General features: G+C 42.6%; 1 protein-coding gene across 1 annotated transcript in view; it reads right to left on the bottom strand.

The window, feature by feature from the left end:
• Positions 1-2599: 2599 nt before the first annotated feature.
• The window catches only part of LOC125768568 (autophagy-related protein 13 homolog), a 31991-nt gene continuing 12092 nt past the window's right edge, over positions 2600-22498 (bottom strand). Inside the window, exons 2-4 of the mRNA XM_049436419.1 lie at positions 21643-22012; positions 9216-9411; positions 2600-4963 (exon numbers count right to left, since the gene is read on the bottom strand). Coding sequence (XP_049292376.1) covers positions 4159-4963; positions 9216-9411; positions 21643-22012 — 1371 coding nt within the window. The 3' untranslated portion in view covers positions 2600-4158. The remainder of the gene's footprint in view (positions 4964-9215; positions 9412-21642; positions 22013-22498) is intronic.

The raw sequence follows: 22498 nt of genomic DNA, 5'->3' as shown, positions 1-22498 counted from the left end.
CAACATCAAGGCGAATGGACGAAGGGCCATCTGGTTGGTGGGTGTATGGGTTTAGGACAGTGCTTTGTTGCGTTGTTTAGCTTAGTGCTTCCCGACTGGCGGTGGCAAAGTTGTCGGAAGGTACACACTCTCTACTACACCTATAGATCTGTCATTTGATAGTAAACTTGCTGAGCGAAAGCTGCGAGAGAAAAGCTCTCTTCGTACACTCGCTCTCACTCGTAGTGGAACATTGGATCACAGACAGCACGAGTAACTGCGGGTGCAGCTTCACGTGGCTAGTTTTGGTGATAGAAATGAAGTCATCAGTTTTATGCAAACACGGCATTATGCAAATTTTACCGGCCAGTTGGTTAATGTTCGATAGGGTTTGGTTCCCTTTTTTTAATCGCTTTTTTTGCAGGACTTTTTGTATTTTCTTTTTCCATTGTTAATATTTTTCCATTCACTTTCCTATTTAATTATTCACGTGCATATTTGGAAGACCTTTGCTAAAGGTTCAAAAAAGAAAAATTATACTTTAAGTTATGAAAAATAAACTATATTTAAAACTCTTTACAAAACCCCAAGAGCGAATAATTTGTCAAAGCTATGCGTGAAGGTTTTTACTGAAAACGATCACAATTAGACTTCAAGATAGTATCAGCACCATCCGAAGAGTCTCCTCATTAGTATCAAGCAGCAACGTGGAAAACGCCAAAGTCATCGTTCACTGCAGATGTCCTTTGGTAAAGCCTTCGTACGACATTTGAGGAAAACATTCTTAAGGCACCTAATCTCTAACCCAGGAAGTTTAGCGGAAGCTGGCAGAAGTTCCGGCAGGAAACGTTTCTGTCAAAATAAAGCTTATCCGTACGAATATCCGGAGCGTTACACTTCGAGCTAGAGGTGGCAAGACTCTTGGTGTTGCTGGCGCTTTTCTTGCGTTCAAACGAAAACGCGTGCTTCTCTGTTTGGGTTCGTTCGTAAGCTAATGTTCCGCTTCGATGGTGGTTCAAAATGCACACATGTTAGTGGTATGTTTACTGCATGACCCCAGCCAAGGTAGGCGTTATACCGAAACCGGCACGCCGAGGAAGACAGAGCGTTGCACCGTGAAGGCGATTTGTAATGCTGTCATCTAAGCAGCAAATTCGATTTGCGTCTATTAGTTTCTATCAGGTCTATTAGTTATTGTTTGTAGGTTTATGATTTGTGAGTTTAGTTTTGAACAATTTTAAAAAACAAAATAAATAGTTAAATTGTCGACAATTTTGTTTGAGAAATGTAACAAATTATTTTAACAAAAACTATTGTTTTTTGTAAAATAGAAGCGTGTTTTACAATTCTAGATAATTTTGTTGATAATGTTTCGGCAAAAGGTATGATTTGTTAAATAAAATATAAAATATTTGAAATCTGTACGCTTTTCCACCATAGTGAAATCGTAGCGACCGAAAGCTTTTCGTTCAAATGGCCGGAGCTTTGAGTTACCGCAACAAACTTAACGAAACGTTTCAACTGGATTGATAAGTTCCTGCATAACAGGTTACGCATTTAAATGAGAAATCATTAGTATATCTCTCTAGCAGTCGTTATGAACAAAGAAAATAATTGTTTTCGGATATTTGGAAGCATGATGTTAGCAGAATACGATATTTTTTTCTCTGTTTTCTTAATAATTTGGGTTTATTTGTTTGTTGACATGTTGTTCCGGTACTATTTCCTTGAATAGAGGTACAAGTATGTATAATAAAGGGTCAAATAAACTATTACAGAGCTTTGTTTGATCGCTTACTTAATGAGGATATCTTTCTGTTACGCACTTTACCGGGGTGAATTTCATCTGATAGTCTGGATGTAAATATGTTTAATTGTATAATTCAATTGTTGTCTTGCTGCAGTGAAAAATCAAAATTATGGAAAACAAAGCATTCGGTTCTGAGATATTAAATATTATAATGCCACCATTTCCTTTCCCCGCTCATCTGCCTTTTCCCCTACCTAAACCCACCTGAATGAATTCAAAATGTTTCCCACATTTGTCAATCTTAACCGTGTTTCCCTTTTCTATGAAAAAAATATACTTGTCTAATTTATGTCCACCGACGGTTTATCCCCTACACGATCTACACAAATAAAAATGACTCGAATTTTAGCTACAATTAATTTAGCGCAAAATACAGCGAAACAAAACAAACCTCCCCAGACCAGACCAAACATGACTTTTCTATACGCTTACTTTCGTCAGTCTTCATGGAAAATGATAAAGAAAAAAATTACGACAGAAAAGGCCCTCAACGAAAGAAGCAGAATATAGCAAGTAACGATTTATGATCAGCAAATACATACTAATTCTTCCCCGGTGTACTTATCTATAATGTTTGGCCATTTCAATCGACATATTGTTTGCAATGGGAGACAATAAAATGAAGGTAACAATCAATCCATTCTACGCGGTGATGCAAAAGAAATAAAGTTCAACCCTTCCACCTAGAGAAGGGTTCCCTAGCGAATGTATATCTTAATCCATTAATTTAGTGCAGTAAGTAAGTGTTGATAAGGATAAGATAGTATAGCAAAAAAAAAAACAAAAAAAAACAAAAGTAAGGCTAAAGCATAGACTTCCATTAGCTTATATTTAAACTGCATTATCCCTTTCTAAGTCGCTTGATTTATGCAACGATTTTATACATTGCCCACTACTAAACTTGCTCAACCCCACGCTGCTCTAATTCAATATAATCTGACAAAAGGATAAAAACCGTGAATAACAATAGGAAACGTCGGGTCTTGCAAAAACACTTTCGCACGGCCTCGATGGTTTGTGTTGGTAATCTGGCTTTAACGATGATTTTGATTAGTAGTTTCATACAATAGTTCTGACTTAATGTCATTGCGCCCCAAAATATTGACGGTTTACGTTCGATATGGTAAACATTTTCTTACACGGCGTCATTCGATCGAAGCCCCATCCTAACACCGAAAGTGTGACAAATGAGCAATTTTATGCACTGCTTATGTACAGATGAGCTTAAAGGTGATCATATAATATGCAATAAGATAAACGATCGTGATTTTGTACTATTTACACAAGGCTTTGGGGCTTCGATTGGGGCGGTGAGCAAAAAAAAACATTTCCATAAAGAACGTAAACCCCTAAGCATTCGTTTTAACAATCTTTCTTACTGTATTTTTCCCCTACTAACTAGCCCTATCGCGCTTAAAGCAAACGAAATAAAGAAAAATGAAGAGAAGAAAAAAACAGAGTTAAAGCCAATACGTTTCAAATATTTCAAAACAGAGTGCAAAACGCACCCGATATGCACAAAACAGGCGGAAAGCTTTCCTTTGCCGCGCGCGTATATATATGGCGGGTAGTAGATAATTTTGCTTCATAATATGTATAGGATAAACAATAATCGTCAAATGAATGTAATATCCCTTTTTGTTACAGATCTTGGGGAATCGAACTTACTTTCACTACGCTTACGCACTAGCACGATCCGACCCCATTAGTCTCGCACGCTAAGGAACTTTGATTCATCGATGTATCGATTATAGATTTTACAGATAAACACGCGCCTACGCGAGAGCCTAAAAAGCTACAGATGTTGCTCTTATTAAATGGCTAAGGCAAGGAAACATATTTCGCAACACATTTTACGCATGACCTTTGCATTCCGATTGTGCTTTTTCACTAATCACACGCTATCACCAATCGCATATGCTGTACACGTCAGAGTGTGGTGTCTGTAACATAAACCCTCGCCCCGAAGTGACTTCACCATGTGCCTTTCTTTGGCCGCCTGCTACAAATTTATCTGCCTCTGCCGAATCCTGCCTTATGTTTCATCTTTACCGTACACGTGTAGTATCGCATAATGCATTAGGTGTGTGTTTAGTGTTGCTGTGACTCCCTGAACTGTAACGAGTCGCTCTTGTCTTTCTCGCACTCGTTGTGTGTTGTGTGTGTACACCTGGCTCGTGTAAATGTGTGTGTGTCTTGTATATGTGTATGTGTGAAGATGAATATCATCAAAAAATATCAGTCGACAGTTGGTTCTCTCGTTAAAATTAATAATAATCCCGGCATACTCCCGCACAAAATGATTCTTCTGCACCCCCGGCTGTAAGCTGACGATGTAGAAACACGTCGGCACTGCTGTTACACCGCGCTTAGCTATTCGAATTGCTGTCGATCGACTGACAGAGGGAGGACACTAGATATTCGTATTCTGGCAGGGATGTTTCGAACTGTTCCAACTGGCGGGTGAGGTCGTTTAGTGGATCATCCTCTTCACCACTGTCCGGACACGTATCGGCTTCCGTCAGTATCCTGCTACCGTCCATATTTTCATCCTCCGTAATCGTGTCCGCACCGCTCGACCGCATCAAGTCGAACTCCTGCAACGTCGGTGCATTGGAACACTCACGCAAAAACTTCGCCAGCTCACCCTGGGCCGTCGTTTCGGCAAACGCAAACTGTAGCTCCTTCAGCATCCGATCGTTCTCGGACGGATCGCGCCGAATCGACCATCGTGACGAGCGCCTTAATTCACCACCGGCACCCAGTGAGCTCGGTGGTGATGTTCCGGTGGCGGGCATTGCTACGGTTGCTCCTGGGACTGCGATTCCACCGATCGAATCACCCGCTGGACCACTCTTTGGCGATTGTGACAATCGGAAATGCATCGGACCGGCGGCACTGTTCGATTCGTACGATCCTTTGCTGGTGTTGTTGTTGAGATTGTTCGCGTTGTTGGAACAGTTCTCGTCCACGTTGGTGGGCGAATGTAGGGATACACGGTCCTCACCACCACCGTCACGGAACGTGCTTTCGTCGCGTGGTTTCGGTAGCAGCCAGCTGAACGGTGGCGTTTCGGGCAGTGTGTAATCATCCTCGGTGTGTTTTTTTACGCGCGAAGCATCCACGAAGGCACCACAACGCATCGGTTTGTCCAAATCGATAACCTTTTTCTCCCTGCAAAAAAAAGGAACGTGAAAGAGGAAAAGAACGCGATATATTAGTACAGACGTATACGGGCAAATGCGTGGTCTTATCAGGGGGGGCATGAGTTTTCAGTTCGACGTTTTGCAAAGTTCTGTTCTTGTTGATAATCATTTTGACAATCGTGCTTTAAATAGATGCAACAGCTTCCGTACGTGTGGAGAAACGCATTATTCTTTTGCTGTTTATCATGTAAACGATGGATTTCCATTGAACAAATGTTTACAATCGTGCACGCTCTGTTATGACAGTGTTCTTCGATACGGAGTTCTGTGCCAATTTACCATCGTTCGTGCGTCATTGAAAAACTGGTACGCAATCGCATTTAAGATAAAATGTATGTTTTTCGTAGTTAGTAATTGTGAAGCGGTGGCTGGGAATCCCATTAGAAACGTGGATGCTAATGTACACCAATTGCTGTACATTTGCAAGCAGCGGGGTTGAGTCATAATTACACCGCACAAGCGACACTAATTTATTGTGCTAGACAGTGTTTCTTATCAAAGTCATCGTTTTGAAGCTAGACACAATTCTTTATTGGTTGAAAATTCAAACAATTTATAAACGATTACTGCTACTTATTCAAACATTCCACCCATGGGTGTACACGTCACGTGAAAGTAACGTGTTTAAGCGATAAGATTACTGCTCTGTACGAATGATTCATTAACTGAGCAATGCAAAGATGTGTTTCAATTAAGCAGAATTGGATGCATTGCTCCAGGGAACTTACACCAACGTCTTTGCAAATTAATCCTATCTGTCTAGCAGAATAAAAATCCACAATTACATGTGGGCATTAAACTGAAACAAAGGCTGAACCTTGTACTGTCCATACAAACCACCCACCAACGGTTATGCAGATTGGTGGTGATCGTTTCATTGGCCATTTTCTGTCTTCGACTTCGGACCATAAATAGGCGTCTGCATGAGTTGGCCTCCGATCTGGTTGTCCCATAAGACCAACATGGTGCGATCACTAGCAGCAGAGGGAAATTATCGCTCCAGGTCCGGCCGATCTCCCCTCTCTATCAGCATACCGCGGTCTGATCTTTCATAATCATATTTCACTCTTTCCGCACAACCTGACAGCCAATTTACCAACTGCAACTGCAATATAATTGTCGCTTCGAAAGTATTTTCATGTGTGGGTTGTTATCGCCTTTCCTACGGTGCGATGTGAAATTATTAAAAAGCGGCTATTTTCAGCGATCGGTAACACGATTTGAATTTCATAAAGGAAATATCGATCATCGAGGTTGACAGGTTTCGAGGGGGAGAAGCCACCAACGTACCGTACCTGATTTCATCTGCGTATGTGTGTGTGTGTGTGTGGCACGGACACATGATGCCTACGAAAGAACTGGACGCCCACGTGAGAGACGTGGAGCAAATGCCCTTACAAGCCACCGTAGGGCTATGGTCTCGCAGGGCAGCATAAATCCCACGCCGTAAGCTCGTTAAAGCAAACGGATGAAGGTAGGTGGTTTTATGAATGAATCTACCCACGGTCGCGAACTGTTTACGATCAATTTTTCAAACCGACCCAAGTGAAAGGCTGATTATTTTGTATGTTGTTTTATAGCATTACGAGAGAGAAAGGTTCGCAAGAATAAATATACGAAATGCGAAAAAGAAGTGGAAAAAATATTCGATCTTTGCAAAATCAAATTACTGTTGCGATGCGGTTAAAACCATGACAAGTAAATGGTGGTCAGCAAAACTGACCCCGCAGGATAATGTGCTGATAGGCAAAAGTGTGATTATATGCCCTTCGCTAGGTACTGCACAGCTTCTCCTTAGGGCAGCAATTTCATCCTAAGGTGCTGAAAGTGAGTGGCCACTTAACTACTCCTCCTGTAGCTCGATAGATGCCCTCTTCTGATGGTAAACTGGGTGGTATAATCACGTAACTGTGCTTACGCGCAGTGATCCGGTTTGAGCTCAATAGAAGGTAAATTACTTCTCGGTGCAAAATTTACTTTATTTCGCAACTATGTTGCTAGTGATAGTGCCTCAATGTTTGCCTTTGCTGGAAAAGTGGCTAATCTTATCATTCGTCTTCTGTGCATGATCCGCAGAAGATTATTCAACTGCAGTGGTACCGCCATTGGGCGGTGTAGAGATCTATAGAGGGAGAGAGAGGGAGAGAGCAGAGTTGTCTTATCAAGGTGATTACAATCATACGATTCACAACTTGTGAGCACCTGGCATGATGGTCTGTCGAAGGTTGTTGTATTTTTAATGTACATTGCTAGATGGGCAATAATTTTATTGAGTAGTAATCCGGGTAACTGCATTGGATTGATTAGAATACGATTGTAACCAATAGCCAAAAGGTGATTCGGTCATTCAGTAAAAGTTGGATTATTTGAGATATGAAGAGATACTGACAATCTTCACGAATGTGAGTAATTTCCAGAAACAGGTTCACCAAGAACCATAAAATTTGTCTTATCTCCTTATCTTGACATCAGATTTAAGTATACTTCAAACGCAGTGAAGTACTTGGAAAGATTAAACCGCCAGGGGTCCTTGTGGGATTAGGCAGCACCCGAGGTGTGTGGGCACTTTACGTGGAATTAATTTTGCCTATCATGCGGATGTACTATATTTCGAGCGTGTGCAACTCTGATAGTAGGGCCGGGTGTATATCTACCTACTGCCAGTCACTCTGTGGGGTGATGATATCACATCCACTTTCCATTTCTTGATTAGTACCGTGTGTGTAACGTTAGTGTGACTGTTGCTGTCTATTTCTCCATGAAGAAGATACCACACCAACACACGTCCAATCGTTTTGCAACCCAGTATGGATCGTCTAACTTCATTGTGGAATTATGGGGAGGGAAGGTCGCTCCAACATCACTGCCTGATGCTTTACGTGAATTCACCAAAAAATTAAACCGGTTCTTTTCATCGTCCGGATCGAGCATGCAGCTATACGATCGGCCGATCAATATCTGGGGATTTTCCGAAGGCTGCATCACAATGTCACGCACAGACACTGTATACGTGGAACACCCGTATAACTCTCAAAAACCCTCACGGTACTCGGTATAGCCTTCACGACGGACTTGTTGATGGGATGGAGACAGATACCGATTTCACAAAATGCTTATGTTTCGCGTCTCCGGTACCTCACCGTGCTAAAGATATCACCAAGATTATGCGCCTAATGAATGCGGACAGCGCTCCATCTGTTTGTTGGATCGTCTCAATCTTCCCGCAACATGACATCGTTAGTTCGCATCGAACCGACACCAACTTTGTTGGTAGACGTCAACATGATTTGCTCTTCGCACTCGCTTTTTATCACCTACGCTAGCTCTAGAAGGGGAGTATAATCAAGTGCATTCCAGCGTGGGGAGTTTATGGCGGACATGTTTTTCCACACCTCCAGCTAAACCATCATTCCAATGGCATAATTTTTCATCTAACTCCCTCCCAAGCGCATAAGGAATGCACCATACGGCCGTGCGCGCATCTGTGTATGTCTCAATCTTTTCCACTTTCGTGCAGCTTCTATCCATCTTTTGCTTGCGTTGATGGATGGCAAGAAATTAAAAAAAAAACACACACACACACACAGACACACTACTGCTTATCCGAAGCCATCATCATCATACTGTGGTCTACGGCTGCATTCAGCATGCGAAGAATTGATTGTCCGTCCGTTTCCACCATTTCCGTCGCTTTTGGGGCGTCGATCATCACGATCTGTATGGGGGGCACACACAGTTGTACAGACCGAACGAATGTGGCGCGACAGTGACGCAAATGCACGAGACGGCGATACGCGCGCATGAATCAGCATTTTATACATTTGGACGTGGACGAGGTTTTTGGGGGACGTGTCCCAAAAAAATGAAACAGGTCCCGTGTGTAATGGGCTCCAATAACCGTCAACTCACTTTGCACCTTACTACTCTTTCTACACATTCCACACTGCTGGCAATTGTTTTTTTTTTGCAGTTTCTTTTTTGCCAAAGAAGGACTTGTTCACCACCTACGATAGTTGTTTAACCAAGGTTGTTCACGAAACGCACAACAGTAAGATCCGGCATTTACTTTTCGGTTTTTGTCGCCTACACACTTTTTACTGATTTGAAAACTAAACTGTCACTGTTACCGGTGGAACTGAAAACTGCACACAGGCCGCCCACAAATCGAGAACAATCGAAAGACGAAACGTTTCTAGTGCTAGGCGAGGGAAGATACTTACACTTTCTTGTTGTAGTTGTAGCGTACATGCTTTGGGCTGATATCCTTCAGGAAGTGATCGCTCTTCATCATGATCGTGTTGTCGCGTCCGGTTTGCGTTGGTGAGAACGTAATCTTCGTCCGGTAGGCCACTGCCATGTTTAGCGTTCCGATTTGTGTGCACAACTGTCCGACGCGAACCTGGTTGTAACCATCCCCTAGTGTCGAGGGTTGAGAAATGAATGAGAGAACCGGAATGAGTGTCAAATGCTTTTGGTGTTTCGCGGGCCGCGAGTGCTCTCGCACACACAACACTGGTTGGTTTTGTGTGCGTTTTCGTTGCGTATGGGGTTTGTCTGGGTGTAGTGGTGTAGAGATACGGATCGTACGTACGCTCGCGGCGCCAGTCTTGTCATCGTGGGGGAATTTAACTCCCCAAAGCCTCCTTCCCCTAGCCACATCATCCCTTGGCATGTGCATTTGTAATAATTCACCCTTGGTGGGGAGCGAGAGCATTTGACTGAAAGAGACACCCTAACAAACGCTACGTTTGTAAGCGTTTCCAACAGAACACAACGACATGATCACGCGATCGTGCGAGAGAGATCGTTTCTCAGATCCTGTTAAAAAAAAACACCCCTGTAATGCTCACAGCCGAGAGTTACCAACAAAAGCAAAGGGTTGAGTTCCGTGTATTTTGCCAACAGTGGGATTGTTACTGTCACCATAAATGGCTCTAGGTGTTGGCGCCAGCGAATCCGCGGCTTCAGTAAAATTTTGTAGGTCGTGATGTTTTTGGTGGGTGTGATTTCTTCAACTATATACCACAGCTGCATGTTTTCAGCTAAAAACTTTAAGGGTAGAAAACATAAAATTGAATAAAAAATATGAACCATGTTTACCATCTTACTATTCTACCACCCCCCCAAGCAACGCGGTTTAAAGTCCGGTCACTCACTCTCCTTTGTCTTCCTTAGTATGTGTATAGTGCGTTCACATTGTTCTCGCGTACTATCCAAACCATTTTCTGTTGACGTGGTGTACTACGAATGGATTGTACAATTTAAATACCTTAACCCTCTGTGCAAACCCACCCACCACCCTTTTTGCTGTTTCATACCCGTGGACAGTGCAAACAGAGATAATCGTTTTGTTTTGATATTTAAAGGCCCTCTAACCCGAAACCTGTCTTGCCGTGTGTGGGGCCGCTTTCGCTGCGGGAGTTCAGTTTATATTTGCACTTTTTGCACGCGTTGTAAGTGTTTGTGTGTGTGCGCTACTGTTGGATGAACAACCCTAAACATGGAGCCGCGCCCTCATAAAGTCCCTTAGCAGCGTGGGGTCGCGCAAGATCGTACCATCGAGCGATTTGATTACTTCTTCTTGTTGAGGAGTTGTCGTCCAAACAAAGAATGCACTTATATAATATATGCTGTTCGGTGCGGTTCGCACCAGTACATTAATGGGAAATTAAATATCTATCTTACTGCTCAGTCACGAGACACCCTCACTCGAGGCGTCAGTCATCTGCGTCTGACAGGCGACGATTATCCAATTTTGGCTCAATACTTCCGCTGCTTGAAGCCGTTTGCGGGACAGCCATATCAGCACGAGTAGTCACGGCACACACACACACAACATTCATCTCATTGAAGTATTTGCTACTCGTGATTGATCTCGTCGAAGATATAACCGTAATGTCCGTAATGTTTACCACACCTGAGAGAAGCACACAACCCTCGGAACGGTGTAAATGCAGCACTGCGTGGCTGCTGTTGCTATGCAGCAAAAGGCACCGTGCAAAAAACCTGATTGTAAAACCGATTGTGCTGTCGAAACCCCGATTCAGACAACCCTCTTCCGCGGATTCAGGCCGTTTCATCGACGGTACAAACACCAGTGTACACCACCTGCTTTTTGGGAGACTGCCTGTAGACGACGACGACGACAACGCCGGTGATCTCTTACATTAGCGTTCTTTTTGTCTAGCGAACGATCGCCGACGGATAATAATAGCCTAGAAATACCGGACGAACGGACAGCCGGTACATGGTTTATTTTTAGCATCTCGAACATAACTGTGCTATTGCCAAACTAACCCCCGGCACAAAACAGACCGAGGGCAGGGGGACAGGTTAAAATATTTGCCCGCCAAAAAAAAATGGAACCTATCAACCCACGCCACTAATGTCACGTACGAACGTGTCATGTAGCGTTTCTGTGGACACGGGGTGTGTTGTAATTTTAAAAGTTGATTATGCTCATCGTTGCAAGGTTTAGAATAAGACATTACCACGATGATGATGAATCGTCCACCTTCAACGGGGAAAGACATTCTCTAGAGGAACCTTCAGACTTACTACAGCTGTGGCTGGCCTCCATTACGTTGGGGGTGGTGGCCGTTAAGGTGTGATGCAGTCAGATGTAACGAATGAAGATATTAGACGAGGTCGTTTCGCTTGGACTGAGCACTGCACAGCGACCTCAATCCCACCCTGTCTATCCATCATAGGTCGGAGATCCCCGCCGATGCTGTCTCAGAGACAATCGACTGTTTGGCGCCGTGAACATCGATTGATTAATCGGCTCTGTACATTTCGAAGGGGCTGAGAGTAAGAGGAACATGGTTAGCGCTTTTGTTTGAACGGTAAACCATTTTCCCGCCATTTCACCTACGAGGGATGAGTGAAAAGCGGACAGTTGTTGTTTGTTTGGTTTGGCACACAGATAAGGAAAGCGATGGTCGATCCTGAGCAAAACTTCTCGCCGCTTCGGGACCAACCATCCGAGTTTGTGGCTAATTCATCAGCTGACGTCAATTGCCGTACGGCAAGATAAGGATGTTCCTTTTTTTATTGGAGTTTTCCTCATAGGCTGCGGATTGCCTAGCTCAAATCATTCGCTCACTGATAAGCGTATACCGCCGCGGAGAGACCGGTACACGATTCGGTGCAAAATAATACGCAAAAAAGAAAAGCTATCTCCGTTCGAGCAGATGCCTTTGATTCGTCTTTAAGGGTGATCTAGAGCCGGCGAGACCAGGTGGTTCAAAAGGTCAGAACAACGCCGTAAAAGATTATTGTTTTTCGAGTATCAGCTTCCATGGGGGGTTATCTGTCGTCCGGGGAGGTTTCTAACCTGGTAAACTGTGAAAACAGTTCCGTTTCTTATCATTCCCGATAAGTCAAACGACAAAAAGGGGAATATTGTTTTTTCCTTTTCTTTTCTGTTAATTCAATCGGTGTGAGGACCCCTGTTGTGGTTACGATAATGCTCTTTAGGTCACAGTTCATCAGTATGATGTCAGATATCTTTACCGCGAACACATGTTGACCACAGTCGGTTGTAATTTTTGTATTAAGAAAACACTATCTTATCACCGTTAAGGTATCTTTGTTCGTTATCTAACAAAGTGTCACAATGTTCAGGAAGAAAATAAATGTAGAAATACTAAATCTTTTAAACCTTACCAGATATGTATCGCATAATGTTACGTTGAACTTTTATCACATTGATCATATCCAGAAAATGAACTTTGAACAGATGTTTTGTTGGAATTTTATTCCTTTGTTTATAAAACAAAGAGGAGAAAAGCATAAATTAGTAATAAGACTTTTTGTAGAAATCTAACAAACTGGATAACTGCATCTAGTTTTAAAGCATCTTAAAAGCATCTTAGAAGCAACTCAAATGTAACATTAAATACGAATTGTAAGCATTCCTGTTCTGAAAAAAAAATCCGTGCTCGCGACACTTGATCCCAAGCTGAAACAAACAAACCGAGCTACAAAACAATCTAATTTTAGTCCGAGCTAATGGAGGAGGGACAAAAGCAACACTATTGTTTACAACATCAAGTATAGATGTACCCATTAAACGGTAACAAGGGAAGGAGTTGAAGCGATTCTAATGTTTTATGCGTATAACCCGTTGATTGCTGATATGTTTACCGATCGGTGTCGAGCGATCAGTTCCCAATCGCGCGCAAACAACACACCATTCGGACGCAGCTGGTAAAATAACAACATTATGATTGCACTGGACAGGACGGGAAAAAAAGTAAAATAAACACATTGCTGCACATGCAAACGTGTGCTGGATTGTTTTTAGCCTGGTGGATGATTAAAATAAGTCCGAACGAATGGGTGAACGCACTACCTGGGACACTCTCCTTTCGAGTACGATCGATGCATCATAGATGTCACCGATCGTTAGTACTTTTACCGGTAAAGGAAAATAGCATTAAAAACCAGACGATTAATTGGCTAAGTGACGTTGCCAATAGAAGCGTTCTCAACCGTACTCTCTAGTACACACACACACACACACACACACACACAGGGGAGGAAACTGTCTGTAATTTTCCTGAACCCGGCTCCCCGTGACATTGAACAGTGTGTAGCTGTAGTACAACTGTTTTAAAAATAACTTCTTCACTACGGTTTCGCACCGGTTGGGGCAGCTATATTTGTGTACACACACGGTGCAGTTTTGCGGCATGTTCTTCTAATTGCATGTGCATGTCTCCGGTCGCCGGTTTGGTTTCAGCCAGTGGAGAAGGGATCGAACAACGAGTAACGAATACAATCGTACGAGTCATGTGTGTAGCGTACAAAACTGAGAGCAAAGAAAAACAAATAGGAGTACAATAAATGTACCGACGACGAGTGCCTAACGGTATGCTTGCACTTTTTGCTAGTATGCAAATGAGGGTTGGTTGTATCAAACTGAACGGAGATATTCACTGTGGTAGTAGGAACAGTAGAAGGGAAATATCGTACTAAAACCTGAAGGTATGTCCTAAGGAATGCAGTCCAACTAGATTCCAACATTGGTACAGAATCGTCTACATGGAGTAGTATGCAAACAAGAAGGAACAATATGACAAATTTAAAGAATTTAGATTTTATTTCTTGACATTAGTAGATTTGTAGAAAAATATTTTACTTCCTCAATATAAAAAATCAAACATCAGTCTGAGTGTTTAATTACAACACTTAAAGAAAACAAACACCTTTGACTATCCGAAGAATTCCAAACATTTGCCTCCGGAAGTCCCATGTGTGACATTCGCCGTAAATGTCAGCGGAAAGATCAATTACTTGTACACACTAATAAAAGAAGAATTTGATTAATCATGATGAGATCACACATCAGAGTTGAACAAAAGTTTGTACATTCATAAAAAAACGCCCTGAACGTGTGGTATTGGAACGTGACACTGTTTTGATAATTCTCTTCGTGAGAATGAAATGTCAATAATACGCGCCATTATGATTATCACGTTTTGGGTGAGGAAGGTACTCACCCGATGATAACGAAGCTATCAGAGATAAGGCCTTTAAAAGGTAAGCTTGTGAGAGTAGGCATTTGTAAATATTACACATTTTCTGTATTTGATATAAATTGTTTTTATACGCAGCTTTCCCATTCTATCTAACAACTGTATAATAATGATCGTGCTTGAACTGAACAGAGTTATCTAGTGAGATGCAGGAAATGAGTACTTCTCACTGCGAAAAGGAAATCATCCGTAATTGCTAGTATGGTTTCTTCCGGTTCGAACCAGTTTTGTGTGACATGACGAAAGGCACCCGATGGCAAATAAACAACACCACACACTACCTTCACATCCAGTTCCGTTCTTCTGTAGCTGTAGCTAACGCACTCACCCTGACCAGTGACTGGAACGCAATTACCAGGAGGCATATACACAACTCTGTCCAGAGCTGGTAACAGAATTATATCACTGAGCATGCAACGTTTTTTTCCAATATTCCACAAATTCCTTGTGGAACGTGTGTTGTTTTTGCGGGAAGCAAAAAATAGTATTACATAGGGGTTCACTATCACCACACGAACTAGCAACTTCGAGATTCGTGTTATTTTTATGCAACAAACCCTAGACGGGCACGGTGACGGGTTGGGAGGAATGCTGACAGAAAGCACCGCACAACTACTACCTGAGGAACTATTGCCGTCGGAGGCGCCATGGTAAATTGAATGCGAATATTGAGGAAACCGTTCAAGTGCTTCTGAGGTCGGTCAACATGCAACATGTCATACAGACGGTGCAAACGCTTTCGCTCCATAGAATCTTGGAACTGGGGAGAGGTTCTAATCGTGCCTGACCTTGACATGCAGCACATTCTACGTGTTCTCTCTTTTGGACGACGTAAAGGCACGTTCTAATTGGGTTAAAGGCTGCCGCACAGCTTTTGAGGACTGAAGAAGAGGATATAGGCAATCATAAAAATTGCAAACTAAAAAATCAATACTGTCGTCGAAACTATTACGACTCGAGACGTTTTGTCACAAACCATAGGCATAGGATATAAAAGTGACATAGTCTTGGATGGGAGCCTGTTGAGGAAATAAAATGAAACAAGAATGAAACGCTACACTGTAGTTTGCTAAATCAAACAAACGTGGGTCGATGAAGATTCATAAGGGTATTCCCTGGCACAACCAGATTAGACACCAAAGTGTCATAGCACCAGTACCATTCGCGACGTGGCTTAAAGCCGTCCGTACCATGGACACTCGCAACGATAAAGGACTGAAACGAACGCTTCGCGATAGTAAGCAGAAATATGACACGTCTCATTTATTACCGGAATTCCCAGTTATTGCTGGTCGTCCGAAGGGGAATCTTTACCTCCAGTAAGGGAACGGAAAGTTCACAGCTGGAACCGGTTTCTATGTGCATTAACATATAAATTTAAATGCACCTCACTGCCAGCCCGTGTGTGGTAGACCCAAGTGAATAAAAAAGAAAAAAGACATCCTGCTAATTAATATTTTATCATCGTGCGTCTTTGCTCAGGTGTGTACACACATATAGCGACCCGGTTTCTCCCTGGAGACTCTATTCCTGTAGACGTGTTTCCACACACCTTCGAGTGAACAAATTAATCGGTCAAATAATTCCCTCCACAAGAGTGGTGACTTCGAAAAACAGTGCCTTGATTGCGGACGACAGGTTCACGACTCAATGATAAATTCTGCACTTCCTTACGGAGAAAAAAAAAGTTAAGTCTACCGGCAGACAAACACAGCATGAGATTCCATAGTCCGGAGGATGTGTTCCTGCAGGGGTGTGCAATTAACTGTACAGTTTTGTTGCTTTCTTACACTCTCCTCGTCGTTTCGTGGAGGGCACATAAAAGTCGTCGTAAGGCTTACGCTGCGACATGCCACGCGCCAATAAGACGATGCGTACGAAGTGCAATTTATTTTTTCGCCCAACCATTTGTTGCTTGACACCGAAGCACCTTCACAACAAACCAAGGAGAAGCTGTTAGGCACGTGCCATCAGCTTTTTTCCACCGACCTTACCAGGGAACTTCGTGTCTTCAAACACTCTGACACCAAAACAGGAAAGCGTTTGTTTTTTCTTCAATCAATTCCTACTGATTGGAAGATGTTTTTCAGGTTGGAATCTAAGGTAAGCGGCATGAGATGGGTTCGCCAGTTTCCCACTTCCTAACGGATGCATCTCAACGCGCCTCCAGTTTGCTTGCCTTTCTCGCTTGCATCTGTACAAATACGATGGGTGGCGTTTCGCAACGAGACACGATCGTTCGCTCTCAACCATTGGGAAGCGTTTGGGGGCAATGTGAAATTTAAATTATCACCACGGTGGCGCCAAACTGATCGCACGGATGAACGTTTAGCGGAAAAATACAGTAGCGTGCCTAAAGGTAGTTGTAGTGTCAAACGCAAAGCACACGAGTAACCGCTATCACGTGAGTGTTGCCTTTGGATTTGTACACATCTACCAATAAGCACACGAACTAGCCGCTGAGAGGAAGTTCAAAAAGTATTTTAAAAACCCCCTTTTATTTCTCAATTATAGTATGGATGAACGATGTTTTAAACTGTGATTAAGTACTTGGATGAACCGATTCGAAAAGACCACACACGTACACAAAACGGTACCATAACCTTTCTCGTAGGTAAACGAAAACTTTCTAAAGGTTCTTACAATGCAACCTACCCGTACGAACGAAGACTTGAACCTTAATTTATTCGCATAAATTGCATAATGCGAATCGGTGACGGTTTGATTCCACAGGTAACACGAACGCATTTAATGATTTTTTTTATATTCATTGCAGTCATTCGACGAGTTGTGCGGTGCGCTATCCACACAGAATTGGGGTCGAAGGGCCGGCTCGGTCATTTACTTCCAGTACATTAACGTCAGCCATGGGACGGTAAAAGGGTAGAGTAAAAGTACATGAAAACAGGATAGTGAAAAATGGCACCCATTCCTTGCTCTGTTATTAATATACTTAATGAAACGATTAGGTTATAAGGGCACAGATTTAATATGCGAGATTACTGAAGACACAAATGTGTTCCTCTTTTATACAAATGTTTACTTCCTTTTATGGAAATGCAACAGTGACCTCTCCTCCGTTGTCATTAGGAAGTCAAAACTTAGTCTTAAAGGCTTATCAAGCGGGTATTTATGTAACTATATTAGAGTTCTTCACTAAAATATTTTAGAATGACCTGCTTCTCCTCAAGACCTTCAACGGAAATCCGATACATTGGTAGCATAAAGACGACACCATTGTCAAGCACTTTCTAAACGTGTGTGTTAGTAACCGCACGCTAGAAGGGCTTGAATTTATTGCCCTTGCCGAAAAACGAACTACGAATCGAGCGAATCGGACTGGACAAGGTTGTCGTAGGTGCTTTAACTATCGTTCCTCCTCCACTAAAATTCCTCCGCCGATACTGTGGCAGTTTCTAACGCCGGAATTACGCGCCGCTGGGCACAGTTCGCTCACAAAAAGCCGCATTCTTCACATTCCATTCTATGCATTCTGTGCAGTCAATGAGGGGAAGAGCTATACAAGAAAAAAAAACATCAATGACTTCCGGTTGTCGTCAGAATGGCGACATCGATTGATTGATAGTCGTAAATGAATTTTCGATACGGTTTCCGATTCTCTACATCCACAAAAACCGAAAATAAGAAATAAAACATCCATAAAATTAATGCTGGATACCCCAACGCTTTCGGCACGTTTTTTGGGGACTATGTAATGAGTTGTAGAACCAGAGCATGCTTAGCAAAGCTAGTTTAATACGCCCGAATCACGTGCTTTACAACCTCCTCAGATTACATGACCTTAACGTAAGGGTGTATCTTTAATTAATTTCGTTTATCTTTCACCACCAACGAAAACATGTCACGAACGACACACCTCGGTGCCGTCAAATGGATAAAACCTGACCACATGTTAATTCGAAGGCATTATATCTCTAGCCCTACTTAGCATACTGACTTGACTAGGCTTGAAGCTTCACGACCTGGTTCTTCGTGTACTGGGTAGCTGTGCTGAGTCGCCTATTTCTTGATAGTCGCCCCCAAACAATGAAAGTGACCTACCAAAGCAGTTACCGATAAGGAAGCACGAAATGATAGACTCGCGTCGAGGCGTAGAGAGATTCTGAGTTGAATGTCGCTTAACCGTATCGGTCCTAGCAACAGCGTTGGTAACCTTCCTTGCTGCCGTTTTGCTTGTTGCTGTTGCAATGTCCGTTTCTACTTCCTTGACATTTTTACGACCATCAGAGTGTATGCGCCACTGTTGGCGATTGTGTTGCTATCCACATCGCGCGAAATGTGCATTGTTGTAGATATATTGTGAAAAAAAAACAGTAGCGATGTGATTGGTGGTGGTGTACTGTACTGCAGTTCGATGGATTTTCGATAAACTGGGTACACATCACATGCACCGATCGTACACGAAAGCTTTCTTATAGTCGTCTGTTTCCTGTGTTGATTCATCCCAATCGGAGAACTATACTTCTAATCGTTTCTAACGCGATTTCAGTTGATCATCGTCTAGTAGCACTTCTAAAGCGGGGGAGAACAGATGCAGTAGTATGCGTAGTAGAAATGTATGATGACCTTCGGACTCTACTACCTCCGATCTGATGGAAGCAAACGGGACGGAACAGCGCGAGACTCACGATGCATCATAAATCAAACCTAATTAAAGCCAATTACCGGGAATACTTCCACGTTCACTGTTTCCCTTTCCATGGCGAGAGGTGTGCTTTTCTCTGCTGGCGCCAGCCGATTCTAGCGCATGCTCCGTGAAATTTGCGCGTGATGATTTCGCGCATGCTGCGCGCCATTTCGCACAGTCCCGTGCACAGGCACAATTTTTTGTTTGTGCTATCTCATTGTACTGATTTGAATGAGAATGGGCATACTTTAAAGCAGATTTAGTACGAGCAAGGTCATTTTGGTGGACTTGTTTTGAGTAGATTAGGGGTTTATTAAACTAGAACAAATTTAAACGATAAGGATTACTGTTGTATGTGCGATTATTATACATTTAGTTGATGGAAAAAAATGTTGGAATTTATATTAACAAAGAGAAGAGCCTCACTTTCGCAATAGAATCAATAGGAATCAATTGAGAGGTTGGTTAAATGTTAAATCATTAGGTACACTATCGATGGATTTGTTTACCTTTTTCCACATCCTCTCTATTTGCACTCGAGCGCAATCGTATGTATGTTAAGTGCATCGTTCAAACATTTTACCCTTTAAATTTCCCCTTTTACTGATCATCTTCTTTCTAAGCAGCAGTCACAAAACAATCCATCCATTCGTCTGCTTTGAAGCGTGCGTGTGTGTTGCATCACCGACGTATTGAAACATTGTTTAAATATTTAACAATGGCGGCCTCCTTGAACAGATTCATCGATTACACAGCGGGTTTCTTTGTAGCTCAATTGCAACATGACATCGCCAGGTGGTGCGCGGCCTGCAGCAGCACAAGGGTCCGTATGATGGGAAATGTACAACACGCATCGCGCTTCGGTGCTGCGTCGTCACGCACAGCTGAGCATCTTCTAAAGTGTAGACGGAATGCTAAAATGCAACAAAAAAAAACACACACACAACCTGCACCTGCTGCTAGTTCCTGGCCCTGCCGTAAGAGTGCAATGAAAACAATGCATTTCGCTGATTCCATTTTAGCACGACGAAGGGTGGCCGTAAAGCGCAACCATGTTTGCATCACGAACAGTACGCGCCCGGGAGAGCTTATGGAAGGTGCAAAAAGGAGATAATTGCTTACAGCATGCAGAAACTGTCCGTCCGTGTGTACGTGATGCTGCGGCGTTGTTCGAAGGTCGTCTGTCGTCGAGCGGGTAGTGTGTACTGGAGTGTACCAATACCAGCTTATAAAAGTAAGTTCCATTTGTTTTTGTTACTATCTTGCGCTATCTCGTCTACAATCGCGGAACAGTTTTATGTTTCGCCGACTTAGTGTTGGAACCGTGCTTTTAATAAGAAGTGATGGTTATTCACTTCGATCACGATCTCTTCCTCCGAAGGTTAGCATGGATTTGAAGATGAGAAAACTGGTTTTTGTTTGGGGAATGACACACGACTCACGTCGGTTTCGCAACAGATCACGTGGTCACGAAGCAAACTAACTTGGAAAGCATTTTTGGAAGTGATAAAATTTTATTAAGATATCGAGGAATTTCGTTAATAAACGTTAACCAATTAGTCTAATTAAAACATCTTAATACCTAGAGAAATAAATGAAGTCCAAATAAGAACGACCTCGATGGTCAGTGACCGTTTTCTAATCCGCAGAGAAAAAAGCTTGGCTTGATGCAGTCAGGCATTGCAAATTCCTATTATGGGGCAAAAAACGAAAGGACACCAATCTCTTTCCTTCTCTATGCAGTCGAGTAAAGGGGTAGTGCTTCACCGGCGCCATCATTGCAAAAGAGCATCGAGCGGGACGCTCAAGGTAATTAATTTTTGCCAACACTACTTTAGCATATCAACCTTCGTAGGACGTTGGCGCCACGTTGGCAAAGTTCTGCAAATGAACCTGCGGCCATGTTTGGGAGGTATACGTACCACCGTCTCACTAGCAATCACAACTCGCTAAAAACCTGTTCTCAATTTCATTTAGTTTGTTGTTTGCTGGTGGCTGGTGGCTTATGTGACATGTGTGCGTGTGGTGACCGGTGCCATAGTTGCATTCACGTTGACTCGTAACATGGACTTTGACGTTTCGATTTACCTGTAGGGTAGTTGCAAAAGTGTAGTAACCGGCAGGGAGAGCATAAAAGTAGCGGTTTTCGCTGTAAAAAGGTCACTCGCTCACATTTCGTGTTTACTTCGCTCGGTTTTGTTGGATGAAACGACCTTACTACGGTTGTCATCCATCACTCAGACGATGACTGTCAGTTGCAAATTTAGTATATCCCTCCCGGAACCGGAATCCGTGTAACTTCTCGTGTAAATATGTTTACAACGCTTGAACGCTATTATGAACGCTTCAACAAAATCCTAAACACTGCATTCAGTCACAGTCTTTTACGGCGTGTAAAACCGTATTCTGTCCGTCTTAATGTGCTCAGATTAGAAAAAAAGGAATGCAGTTACTTACCCAGTAGATTAGTTTGGGGTTCGCCGTTATAGATCCGGTAGTAGATGTCGTACGAATCCGCGCGTTTCATACGCGAAACTCGATAGGCTGGCGTTACTCGTGTGACCGATAGTAGTGACTTTAGCAGCAAGCTCATACGATTGTAGATCACCTGGTTGGCTCGCTGGGGAGCGTTCGTTTGGTCCGTTCTGATGCTAAGCGTCCAAAACTCCAATATCATACTACCACCTTCGGCGGTTTGAAGTGAAATTTCTACGCACAGTGGTAACCGCGTGATAATCGATTCATGTTGGCCACCATCTTGGAGGATTTTTTTCGTCTCCACCAGAACATCAAGGATGGACTGCTGATCGGTGATGGAGATGTTGAACTGTAAAATAGGAGAGAAAATAATATTGTCAATAAAGTTCAGACAAACAGAATGAAAATAATATTTAAATTTAAAGCTTTCAAAGTCAGTTTAACAATCGATGATTGTTGTAACGGAAAGTCGCGTATCCAGTAATACATTCAAAGGGAACAAAAAATCAATCATTATCGATTGTCTGTTGCTAAGGACAAGCCTTCGTCTCATTTATTGTAACCTTGGGCTGCATACTAATGGCGCATGTAAGTCTATATAACAGGAGAATTGAGGTTAATCAATATTTTCGAAGCGGGCGGAAGGTGAAAGCCATTAAACGTTTCCAGAAGTCTTCAGGGAAATAGGGAACCATATGCCGTATGATATTATTTAGGTTATCCGTACAGCAGATGGTTATAAGAAAAAGATTTGGTGAAATATTTAGACTATTGAAAACCTCAAAACTATTCAAAATTCAAAATATTAAGCCAATCCAAAAAGCAATTCTCTCTG

The sequence above is a fragment of the Anopheles funestus genome, chromosome 3RL, assembly GCF_943734845.2.
Source record: "Anopheles funestus chromosome 3RL, idAnoFuneDA-416_04, whole genome shotgun sequence".
Lineage (NCBI taxonomy): Eukaryota > Metazoa > Arthropoda > Insecta > Diptera > Culicidae > Anopheles > Anopheles funestus.
Note: the sequence above shows the minus strand (reverse complement) of the source record. Positions and strands in the feature narration are given on the sequence as shown.